At 41.7% G+C, this 12,170-nt stretch overlaps 1 protein-coding gene across 1 annotated transcript; it reads left to right on the plus strand.

The window, feature by feature from the left end:
• The first annotated feature begins 210 nt into the window (after nt 1–210).
• LOC307022462 (uncharacterized protein) lies at nt 211–5,763 on the plus strand. Its single transcript, XM_079655269.1, has 5 exons — nt 211–1,024; nt 1,489–1,566; nt 1,666–1,732; nt 1,872–1,955; nt 4,802–5,763. Exons 2-5 carry the CDS (start codon nt 1,506–1,508, stop codon nt 4,935–4,937), a joined length of 348 nt encoding a protein of 115 aa, XP_079511395.1. The 5' UTR covers nt 211–1,024; nt 1,489–1,505; the 3' UTR covers nt 4,938–5,763.
• The last annotated feature ends 6,407 nt before the right edge of the window (nt 5,764–12,170 follow it).

Here is a 12,170-nt window from a genome sequence, read left to right on the forward strand (position 1 = left end):
TGATTACTGTCTGGACCCCTATTCTCAAGCTCCCTATAGCTTATTGGGGTGTCCCATTTCACATGTCTCCATTATGTCTTATGATTGTGCTTGTTTTTTTATTTAAACTTGTAAATAAATAAAATAAGGATGATGATCATCATACTAAATACATCCATAATGTGTAATAATCAGAGGCAAGAAATGTTGACAATTGTTTATTTTGCGCTATCAATTAAGCATTAGGAATGAATAATGATGTTATCAAGTTAGAAACAAAAGTGAGGGAATGAGAGTGCTGATGATTATTTGTGAATTTAAAAGATTAGTAACAGGATGTGCTTTGCTGTAAAAAAAATGTAGGCGGCTATCAATCTTTTTTTTTACAAAAGACCAACCAAATAGAGATGGTTACAGAAGAAGAAAGCCTGGGTTAATTTGAAACGCATCGTTGTGGTACCGTTATCTCTGATTCAAACTTTTCGTTACAATGGGTTTCACTGTGACATCACTGCAGTGCAGACAGCAGCAGAGTATATGAGGAAGTGGACGTGGACGCAGCGTTCACACGCGCGCACACACTGGGCTGTCCCTGGCCAACATGAGGCCCCCGGCGTCGCGAGACCCTTTTCACGGGGGCACGTGCCCCCCTGTAGATCTGAGGTGCCCCGGTATGCCTGGGTCACTGATTTTTTAATTAATTAATTAATTTATTCAGGGTTCGAAATGGCGACACGCCCGCACGCCCGGGTCTAGTAACTTTCCTATCGGACTAGTAACTCTATGCACTTGCCTGCCCGTGTGTCTGGTAACTTTATAACCCCTTTGCACGGAGCGTCTTTTACAAGCATTGTGGCCGTCAATGCGAACTCAATTTTGCTACTGTAAACCTCTCTTGCACAGCATAAGACTAGTCCTATTCAGCACACGCTGCTTTCATTTGTTTATTCGAATGTTTTTTGTCCCTTCTGATAACCCGTAGTGTTGATGCGTGTTTTGCCTTGGTAGTTCAGGATACCATGAAATAAAGCTTGCGGTCAATCTGGTAAGCAACGTAATTTTACGATGAACATAATCTTAGTTTTAGAAGTGAAGGTCACACAGGAGTAGGCTATATATTTTAATGAGTTTGCCTGGAAGCTAATCGTATAGCCTACACTGTTAAATGTTATGTGATTTGTATAAATAGCACTTTTTAATAATTTATAAAACATAATAGACTAGGCTAAATGGATGGAGATGTGAATAGCAGTGACATGCGCTGAGGTTCGTGGCTGGTGAGGCACTGACAGTTTCAGTGTCAGATTTAGAAATATATAAACCCAAGTATCTTAAATCACGAAATCTATTATTGAGGTGAAACATTTTCAAAGAAATGTGGCTTTGAACGTGAGTAGTCGATGGAGTTATCCTAACCGTCTTTTGAAACATACCTTTTAGCTCCGGCGTTGGTTTCCCATTATTTATCACTTCACGATTTGATTGATTTGATAGTATTCTGTATTTTAGTATTTAGTATCTTGTAAATGGACATCAGAAAGTTATTCGCTCGGAGCAGGGATAAAGCAGCAAGGAGAAATGAGAGAGGTAAGCTAGGTAACAAGGCAACCCAAACCACTTTTAGGTAACAACCCACAAGTTGAGTTCACCACTGGTCACTAGCCTAACAGTTACATATCTGTCCAGACAAAGAGGAGCAGCAGAGTGTCGGAGGAGGTGAAGGAGAGAGGGATGTTGATGAGCACGAGCAGAGGTGATATGGCTATTAATTTAATATTAATTAGGAATAACTGCAAACAGGTTATACACAAGTAACCTTACATCTGCATATGTAAAAATGTAGATAATGAAAATGCAGACATTAGACTGTAATATGTTCATGTTGTTTCAAGACTCAGTGCAGCAGAGTGCAGAGGAGGAGAGGAGGAGATTGAAGGGACACAGGAAGGGATGACACTGAGAGATGACACTGACAGGTGAGAGTGAGACTCAGCTGACAATGTAGTTAGCTACTGTAAATGTCCCTACTTATAGATGTGATGAATGTTATTTGAACTTTTAATGGTTATCTGAGGTAACTATTGAGCATATGATTTTTTTGTACGTTGCACCAGACAGGAGAGTCAGAGGGCAGAAGAGATTGAGCTGGTTGAGGCAGGGGAAAGGCAGAGAGAGAAGGAAGGACAACAAGAGACAGACAGGCCGGAGAGATCACACCCCAGAGATGAGACTGAGAAAACAGTTGCCACAGTGGCAGAGAACATTAGACTGGGGGCAAGAGAAAAAAGCAGTGTCCACAATCTTGAGGGACATACAAGTGATCTTGGGGGAAAGGAGTCTGGCCCAAACCAAGTTAAGTTGTCAAAATATCCCCAGCACAACTTTGGTGCAAAGAATCGATCATTTAACGCCAACTGGTTTGAAAGCTTTACATGGCTGGAATATTCCAAGGCTAAAGATGCAGCGTTTTGTTTTCCCTGTAGAATATTTGGGAAACATTTGAAGAATGACACCTTTGTAAACACTGGCTTTCAAAATTGGAAAAAAGCTCTGGATGTCTATAGAGAGCATGAGAAATCACCAGCACATAAGGCAAGCATGCAGTCTTGGTGTAGTTATAAAGCCAGTGAGGCTCATGGCAGTGTTGTCGACCATTTGGATTCTGCCAGTGAGCATGAAATAAAAGAGAGACGGGAGTACCTCAGCCGGGTTGTGGCTGTTACCAAGTTTTTGGGAAAACAAAATATCCCATTCCGTGGCCATGATGAGGGCATGTCCAGCGACAACCAGGGGAACTTTCTGGAATGCATGAACCTCTTGAAAGAGTTCGACCCTTTCCTTCAGACATATTCAGCACCATCACACACTACATACTTGTCACCTTCATCACAAAATGAAGTAATTCAGTGCTGTGCCCAGGAGATAACAAAAGCTATCAGTAAAGACATTAAGGAGGCTGGAATGTTTTCAGTGATGGCTGACGAAGCAAGAGATGGCAGCACTGAGCAGCTAGCTGTGTGTGTCCGATATGTTGCTGGGGGGAGTGTGCAAGAACATTTACTAGCTATGGTAGATTTGAAGGGTTTTGACGCGGAGTCCATTACAACTGCCATTGAACAACAGCTAAGGTTGAATGGCATAGACCATGTGAAGGTGGTTGCACAGGCTTATGATGGCGCCTCAGTCATGAGTGGGGCTGTTGGAGGGGTCCAAGCAAAGTTCCGAGAGAACCATCCCATGGCCATTTATGTGCACTGCTATTCACATCAATTGAATTTAGTGCTCTGTTCCACATGTCTGGCCATACCAGAGGCCAGGAAGTTATTTGACCTCCTGCAGAATGTCTATACATTCTTTTCTGGCTCCCTTGTGAACCATGACAAGTTTAAGGAGACTCAGAAACAGCTTGGCTTACAAGCTTCTGAGCTTGTACAGCTGTCCAAGACCCGATGGTCTTGCCAGCTGAGGTCTATCAACGCTATGATAGAGAATTTCCCAGCAGTTCTCACGTGCCTGTCCAATATCAGCAACCCTACGGCTGTGGGTCTGCATGCCAACCTTGCAAGGTTCTCCACAGTTTATCTATTGATGATGTTCAAGACTTTTTTGTCTGTGACAGAAAGTCTACACAAATACCTACAAAGTGAAACTGTGGACCTGGCAAAAGCTGAGGAGTTCAAATGCGCTGTGTGCGCCACTCTACAAGAAATGCGCACTGATGACAAAGCAGCAGAGGTATTATGACCGTGCAAAGGCCTTGTGCGAAACACACCAAATCCCTGAGTCATGTGCTGTACCAAGACAAAGGCAGAAGCAGAGACGCATGGAGGAGTATGTAGTCGAGTCTAGTTGTGGGGCAGCGAGTGACCTAGGGAATGCCGAGAAGTTGAGAACCGCAGTGTATCTACCTTGCCTTGACAGGATGGTTGCTGAGATGGAGCAGCGTTCTAAAAGGTGTTCAGGCCTGTAATCCAGGATCTAGCAACTTTCTCTGTGAGGAGGACCTCAGAGGTCTGGCAGATCATTATAATGTGGATCTAAAGCAAGAGGAAGTGCTGGTGGCTAAAAACTATCTGGCCAGAAAGCAGGAAAGCCTTCCAATCACTGACATGCAATGTCTTTTCAGTTTGCTGGATCATGTCATGTTCCCAACATTGACACAGGTCATTCAGATATCTCTGACCATTCCAGTGTCCAGCTGCACTTGTGAACGTACATTCAGCGTGCTGAGACGCCTCCACACGTGGTTAAGAAGCACAATGGGGCAAGACAGACTCCACCATCTTGCCATCATGTCTGTTGAGAGAGGAGCACTCTCCAAGTTAAGCCACTGTCAATTGATTGATAGCTTTGCAAAACTGAAACCGAGACGTTACAGTTTACTTTAAAAAAAATGAACATAGACCTCTCCCATCTCTCTGACCATGTACACACCTCATAGGATAGTCACCATCACACCATCATAGGATGGGGGGTTCTCTTTCAGTTTTCAGTTTTCAAGTCCATGTTTGCTGACAGATATTTCATGAAGATTCATTGTGCCTCTTTTGCCTTCATCAGTTAGTGATTTAGAGATACTGTATACAGTTAAGTTCACAAGTAGGCCAATTCAATTCAGTTTGGTTCAGGTAGGCTAGATATTTAATGATGCAGAAAATAACAATCTGATTGTACTATTTATTTATGACACTTTATTATAATAAATAAGTGCAAAAAAATGTTTGCTCGCGTGCTTGCATTAATTATCTGTGCCCATGCTTTTTTCAAAGAAATAACTGCAAAACATTTTTCTTTTCTGTGCCCCTGTTGTGCCCCTGTATAGTATTGGGTCAGCTGACGCCCCTGGGCCCCACGCCAATAAGTTATACGATGAGGCCCTCTGTTTCGCGAGCGTCGATGGCGACGGATGTGTTAGTGGAGCCTCACAGCGGAGAAACCCTGCTAATTGCGCATCATAGGCGCGTAGGTGCTCCGCATGTTCGGCTCAATTGAGGCTCCCTCCGCAAGATGATGCCCCCTACGCAAGGTGAGGCTCCACGCAGTCTGCGTGATCGGCCTGTAGTCAGGAACGGCCCTGCAGACACACTCATCAGAGCTCCGTCAGGCTCTTCTCACAGATCCACTGTAGTCTGACGATGCAGTTGACGTCGTTCAGGCCGAGGAACTGAGTCATGTCGTGAAGGTCACCGCATTCTTCTCCTCCCAACGAGTCATCAGGCTGCCCAGGGGCCCACAGCAAGCTACACACACACACACACACACACACACACACACACACACACACACACACACACACACACACACACACACACACACACACACACACACACACACACACACACACACACACACACACACACACACACACACACACACACACACACACACACACACACACACACACACCCTCACCTCTGTCTGTTCACCGGGGTCCCGTCCACCCAGACCCAGGTTCCCTCCCTCTCTCTGTCCGTCATCCCGACCCAGGCTGCTGGGCTGAATCCAGTGAGGAAGGCCTGTGAGAGCAACAACTGGTCACCATGGAGCTACAGTATCACACACTGTGTTTATATACACCACTCATCTCACAGAGCATTTCATCAGAGGCATACATTATCTCAGGCTAGTCCTTTAAAGATACTATTTCTTATGACTTCTAATTGTTGTTTATTTGTTATTTCTTCTTTTTTTCAACTGTAGTCTTGTTGTATCCTTGTGTCGTGTTCGAGTCAAATCTGAGCGATTTCATGCTTTCATCAATCATAAATATTGTGTTTAACATTTGATTGCCTCAAGGAATTTTGAGTGGTTTATTCAACTTTGTCACACCTTTGGTGTTCCCGATCAAAAATGACATCCATAGGAAATGAATGGGTAACCCTAGATTATGTTCATCCATCAGATACACACACATCGATAAAATGTTGATTTTGCTTGATACATTTTCAATGTCTATTCTCTGTATATTCACTGCAGGGACATTGTTTACAGCTTAAAAGTGAGTTTAATAAAATGTGGTGGTGATGATGAATGGTTTTCGTGTTAATTTAAAAGCAGCAGGGCTCTCAAGTTTTGAACAGAGTTCAGAGTGAGATTTTGACAGAGGTGTTTGGTACTCCAACTTCTGGCTCCCCTCAAAGTTGCGATCGCGAATGTCAACGGGGGGGTTGCTTGTGGAGTGCAGTGCACGCGTCTCAAACAAGCCTAGTTTGTTTACAAAATTGCCGCGCAACTTGGTGGGCGGTACCCTGGAAAGAAATCTCTGCGTGAGAAATACAAGGTGTGGCGTGTGAGCGTGTGAATGGAGTGAAATGCGTGTGTCTCACGCCAAATGCGTGAGACTTGAGAGCTCTGAAGGAGTCAAAACACACCGGTCACATTTGATCAGGAACACCAAAGTAAGGGGAGAGAGAGACGAACGTGACAGGGGGGTTAAGATGGCTGCTCAAAAGAAAAGAGAAAGACTCTGCAGCTGTACACATGCAGAGGAACATGGGGCTCCTGCCGGCTCTCGATGATCACCAGGTCAGCTCCTCTCTTCTCACAGTCCCTCGCCCGTCATCCCAGCTCCTCCTCTGGGTGGAGAAGAAGTAACAGCTGGAGCCGAACATCAGCCAGCCCTCAGGACAGCTGATCTGCTCTGGCTCACACACACACACACACACACACACACACACACACACACACACACACACACACACACACACACACACACACACACACACACACACACACACACACACACACACACACACACACACACACACACACACGCGTGTCATGTGATTTTAAACCAACAGGCTTTTTCAAAGATGTTCCTCATTGTCCCTCAGCTCAGTGATGGAAGAAGTATTCTGATGTGTCATTTGATTCAAAGTACTAATACATTTTTGTCAACATACTTAATTACAAGTAAAAGTCCTGCATTCCAAATCTTACTCAAGTAAAAGTAAAATATCAGCAAAATATACTTAGAGTATAAAAAGTAAAAGTAATCATTGTGCAAACATTTTTACCCAATGTGTGTATTAGCATATTTAAGTACAAGTACTTGAGAAAATGTACTTAGTTACTTCCCACCTCGGCCTAAGATCTACTTCACATAGTAAACAAGTCTCTTCACTCAGGTGTATTTCCACAGGCCCGGAAAACTGCTTTCATTAAACCGCTCTGAAAAAAGAATAATCTAGACGCTTCATTAATGAACAGTTACAGGCCTATATCAAACCTCCCATTCCTACAATCATTGAAAAAGGTTTTTTCAACAGCTGAGTAATTTCTTGCCTTGAATTAACTATTTAGATGAGTTCTTATTACTCTATACTACATTACCCTGTTTATGTTAATTATATTTTCTTTGCTTTTTAATGACTTTAAATCGTTTTTTTTTGCCATTTTATAATGTGATTCCGCCGCGTAATGCTCTTAATGTTTTTCACTTTGAATTGCCTTTTGTTGAAAGGTGCTATTTGAATGAACTTGCCAGAGTACAGAAGATAACACTGATCTGAGAGCAGCTTACCTCCAGCAGCAGGCTGACTGAGAGAGAGTCTTAGAGAGATGTTGAGAACAGCCTGCAGAACACACAGCAGAGCCACAGAGAGGAGAAGAGGGAGAGAAGGAGCTCTGCAACACACACACACGCACACACACGCACACGCACGCACGCACACAATGATACATGCTAACTTTACTAGTAGTTCTCCTATCTTTTACTTATCTCACTAATAATCACAGATTGGTCCATTTCAGAATAATATATAATAATAATAATGCATTTTATTTATATAGCGCTTTTCACAACTCAAAGACGCTTAATAATAATAATAATAATAATAATATATGATATGTTTTATAATGATTGATCATTAAAGTGTTCTCAAAGCTGGTAAAGGTGCAGCTAGTTGTAATGACTTTGTATACTGCAGGGTAACTTGTGAATTAACTCCAGGTGGAACTCAACATGGCAGATGTGGAAATAATGTATCATCTCATATTGATATACTGTAACCCCCCCCCCCCCCCCTGTCCCTCAGCACTCACTGGTCTTTGGGGTGTCCTCCACAGCAGCGTCCTGGGGCTGAGCTCCGGGGAACACCTGATACACTCCAACCTCCACATCGATGTGACCCTCACCGGGGGGGACGATCACGGCCATTTTGAAGCAGCTGCAGGGAGAAGTGTGCTTTATGTGTGATGTTGTGCAACACCCAAACCTTTTCCTGTCTGTGGAGAGGAACTATGAGTTTCCATCACCCTATCTCATTCTGCTACACATGGTTGCATAAAGAGATGCAGGACTTGTTCATTCTTTGGCAAGTGTGTTTTTCTTGTTTAAAGTAAATGTATTTTACATTTTTTGTCAATTGCTAAAACAAATTTTTTTTTATACAAAAGGGCTCATTTTGTCAAAACCACACACCCAAATTGCAAAACACCTCATATATCTTGCAAAAATGAATTACTGCACCCAAAACTACATAAACACAAACCTGCTGACAGCAGTGGGGTTTGAACCCCCTGATCCGAACACCTACGCATAACACACTGCGCCACACACCAACCGATATGCTGCAAATAACTCTTCAACTGACTTCAGTTCATCTCAATCAATCAATGTTTATTTATATAGCCCAATATCACAAATGTTACATTTGTCTCAGTGGACTTCACAGTTTGTACAGAATATCAGTATGACAATACGACACCCTCTGTCCTTAGACCCTCACATCGTACAAGGAAAAACTTCCAGAGAAAACCCACAGTTTAAAGGGGAAAATGGGAGAAACCTCAGGGAGAGCAACAGAGGAGAGATCCCTCTCCCAGGACGGACAGACGTGCAATAGATGCCGTGTGTAAATTGAAAAAATAATACATTTGTAGCATAGGTAGTTCAAATGTTTGAAAATGCATGTGTGTATAATCGGAAGATGAATCCACGAGGATATCCATCCAGGACTTATGATCCAGGACCACAGCCACGACTCAAGATCCAGGACTCGCAATCCATGACACAGGACCGCAGGATCATCCATGACTCCGGGTCCCGGCGTAATATAGACACCAAAAAGAAAGAAATTTGGGGAAGCTGGGTTAATCGGAACATGAGAGTACACAGGTATAGACAGAGAGAAGGAAGAAGTAAGATGTCCCCCGACAAACTAAGCCGATATCAGCAAAACTAGGGGCTGAATCTAATCAGCCCTAACTATAAGCTTTATCAAAAAGGAAGGTCTTAAGCGCACTCTTAAAAACGGATAGGGTGTCTGCCGCCCGAACACAAACTGGAAGCTGATTCCACAAAAGTGGAGCTTGATAAGAAAAGGCTCTGGCTCCCATTGTACTTTTAGAGACTCTAGGAACAACCAACAACCCTGCATTCTTGGAACGCAATGCCCTAGTTACGTAGGACAGTAGGGTATAATGAGTTATTTTAGGTAAGATGGCGTCTGCCCATTAAGGGCTTTGTAGGCGAGAAGAAGAATTTTAAATTCTATCCTGTGTTCTATAGGGAGCCAGTGTAAGGCAGCCAGAACAGGAGTAATGTGGTCCCTTTTCCAAACTCTGGTTAGTACACGAGCTGCAGCATTTTGAATCAGCTGAAGCGACTTGACTGACTACTTGGTACACCCTGATAATAAGGAGTTACAATAATCCAGCCTTGAAGTAACAAATGCATGGACTAGTTTCTCTGCATCGTTTTGAGGCAAGATATGCCTGATTTTTGCAATGTTACGTAGATGGAAGTAGGCGGTCCTTGAAATTGATTTTATGTGGGTGTTAAAGGATAAATCCTGATAAAATATAACACCAATATTCCTTACAGTCTCACTGGAGGCCAAATTAATGCCATCCATACTTAGTATATCTTTAGATAATTAGTTTCGTAGATTCTTCGGGCCAAGTACAATAACTTCAGTTTTGGTCGTGTTTAACATCAAAAAATGGAAGGTCATCCACGTTTTTAAGTCCTTGAGGCAGTCTTGAATTTTATTTAGATGATTAATTTCATCAGGCTTGATTGATAAATATAGTTGAGTATCATCCGCATAACAATGAAAGTTTACAGAATGATTCCTTATAATATTGCCTAACGGAAGCATATATAGTGTGACAAAATAGGTCCAAGCACTGAGCCCTGTGGCACTCCATGGCTAACTTTGGTTTGCATGGAAGATTCATCGTTGACACGTACAAACTGAGAGCGTTCAGACTTCCCTCTCTCTCATCCTCCCTCGTCCTCTTGCTGCTGTCCATATATGCATTGTTGTTTTTATACATTTCTTACATGAAGCCTTTTTCTAGTGCTTACATCCTGATCGATGAGTCAACAGTAAAACACTTTGGTGTTTACGGCCATTTGGCACGTGTATTTGGTTCATGTGTGTAGCATTTTTAATAGCAGTGTTTTGAAAATGGCAAACGAGTGAATATGTCAGATTTCTGTGTCTTACTTAGAGAACCTTGTGCAGTGTTTTGCAAAAAGTACCAAGTTGAATTGCAAATTGGGTGCAGATCTGAAAATGTGTTTAGCGTTTTGGAGACATGAGCTGAGGTTTTGCTCTTTGAGTGTGAATTTAAATAATTATCTTGCTTTGTGAGATTTTTGTGTTAGCAACTGAAAAAAACTGTAAATGTGAATTATTAACCTTTTTTGAGAATATAAAAGGGGAGATTATTTTCTTTCTAACTAAATATATGTTAAAAATAATGTTTGCTTTAGTATTTAAAAGAAAATAGCAGTGAAAAATACTTTTTCATTACATGCTTGGTGTGTTATGTTCATACTGTTTATATAAATGTAACAATGAGACCTGTTCGTCATATCAGAAAATCAACTTTCCCATTTAAAAATTAAACATGTATATGTGATATGATATACCTTCAAGAGAATATTCTAAGAACCCTTCTGAAATGACTTCAAACCTAGATCAATTATTTCATGAGCTATTCTAATGTAATCTGATGGTGTCCGTCTACAATCCCTGACTGTCAATCAACCCTTGCCTCGTGCTTTAGCATTTCAATGTAAGTGATATAATAGATGATTATCAGTGACATGTTCGTGTCACTGTGTAGTAATGTCCTGTTGGGGAACAGCAGCAGCTTTACACAACCGGCTTACACAAATATGTTGCTCTTAGAAAATTTATTTCCATTGACGCAGCTCATGAAATGTGGAAAAGTGTCAACACCGACAGAGCATTCTGGTGAAAAAAAGATAGTACATATAAAATGACATGAATTTTATCCTAACAGGACAAATGAGTTGAGTGATTGACTTTCCAACAAATCATCTTAAAACCTACATCTGCTCTTCCAGTCTCCCACTGTTGTGTGTATGTATATATATATATATATATATATATATATATAGAGTATGTCATAAATCAGAGAACACGCTAAGTTCTTTAGACATTTTATGTACGTCTTACTCAACTCCAATCTAGCTGTCTATTATTTCAGCCATTATCAAGTTGCTACATAAAAAAACGACTAAAACAAATAAAAAAAGGAGTTGCTGCTTTATTTTACTCTTAACATACTTTCTTTCTTAATGAATCCATGTGAACTAAAACCAACGTAGCACTAGTTAGTTTATACATTTTGTATATGAGCCTCTCACACACTGTGATGCACAGCATTCACAATCTGCTTAGAATGCACGTCATTCTACCTCCAAGGAAGATTTACCAAAAACACAAATGTGAAAAATACTGACCCCTGCATGAGCCTTACACATGTTTCATTAATAGGCCGCTGCACATTTGTCAGTCTGAGATCAGGTGTGCATTCAAATACCCATACTACCAACAAAATTAGTATGTGAAATTCAGTTTGCCAATAATAAAAGGTTGTTCTACACCATGTGGTCACAGTCTGAAGTGTGTAAGCAGTGTCTTTATTCTGCATGCACACACGCTGCAGAACATACTGAGAGTAAACTGAGGAAGTATGAGATTTGGAATGCAGCCCAGGAGGAATGTTATCTAATGCCAGAGCCACGCTGGCATGACAGTTAGAAACTTTGATACTATTGGGCAGTTAATTCCTCCTGATGTAAGAATACAGGTGTAAGATGGAAAATTATAAATTGTATATAATCAGGAAGCCTCTAACCATTACTAACAGAAAACAACTGTGTGGTGTTAGTGGGGGAATCAAGAGTGCTGCTGCCACAACATCTGCAT

Source organism: Notothenia rossii (genome assembly GCF_949606895.1).
Source record: "Notothenia rossii genome assembly, chromosome: 1".
In the NCBI taxonomy this organism is placed as follows: domain Eukaryota; kingdom Metazoa; phylum Chordata; class Actinopteri; order Perciformes; family Nototheniidae; genus Notothenia; species Notothenia rossii.

Coding starts and splice junctions, on each gene's coding strand:
- LOC307022462 (XM_079655269.1), top strand. CDS start 1,506: ATGGACATCAGAAAGTTATTCGCTCGGAGCAGGGATAAAGCAGCAAGG. Junction 1,733..1,871: donor GTTGATGAGCACGAGCAGAG/GTGATATGGCTA, acceptor TGTTGTTTCAAG/ACTCAGTGCAGCAGAGTGCA. Junction 1,956..4,801: donor CTGAGAGATGACACTGACAG/GTGAGAGTGAGA, acceptor GCCCCTGTATAG/TATTGGGTCAGCTGACGCCC.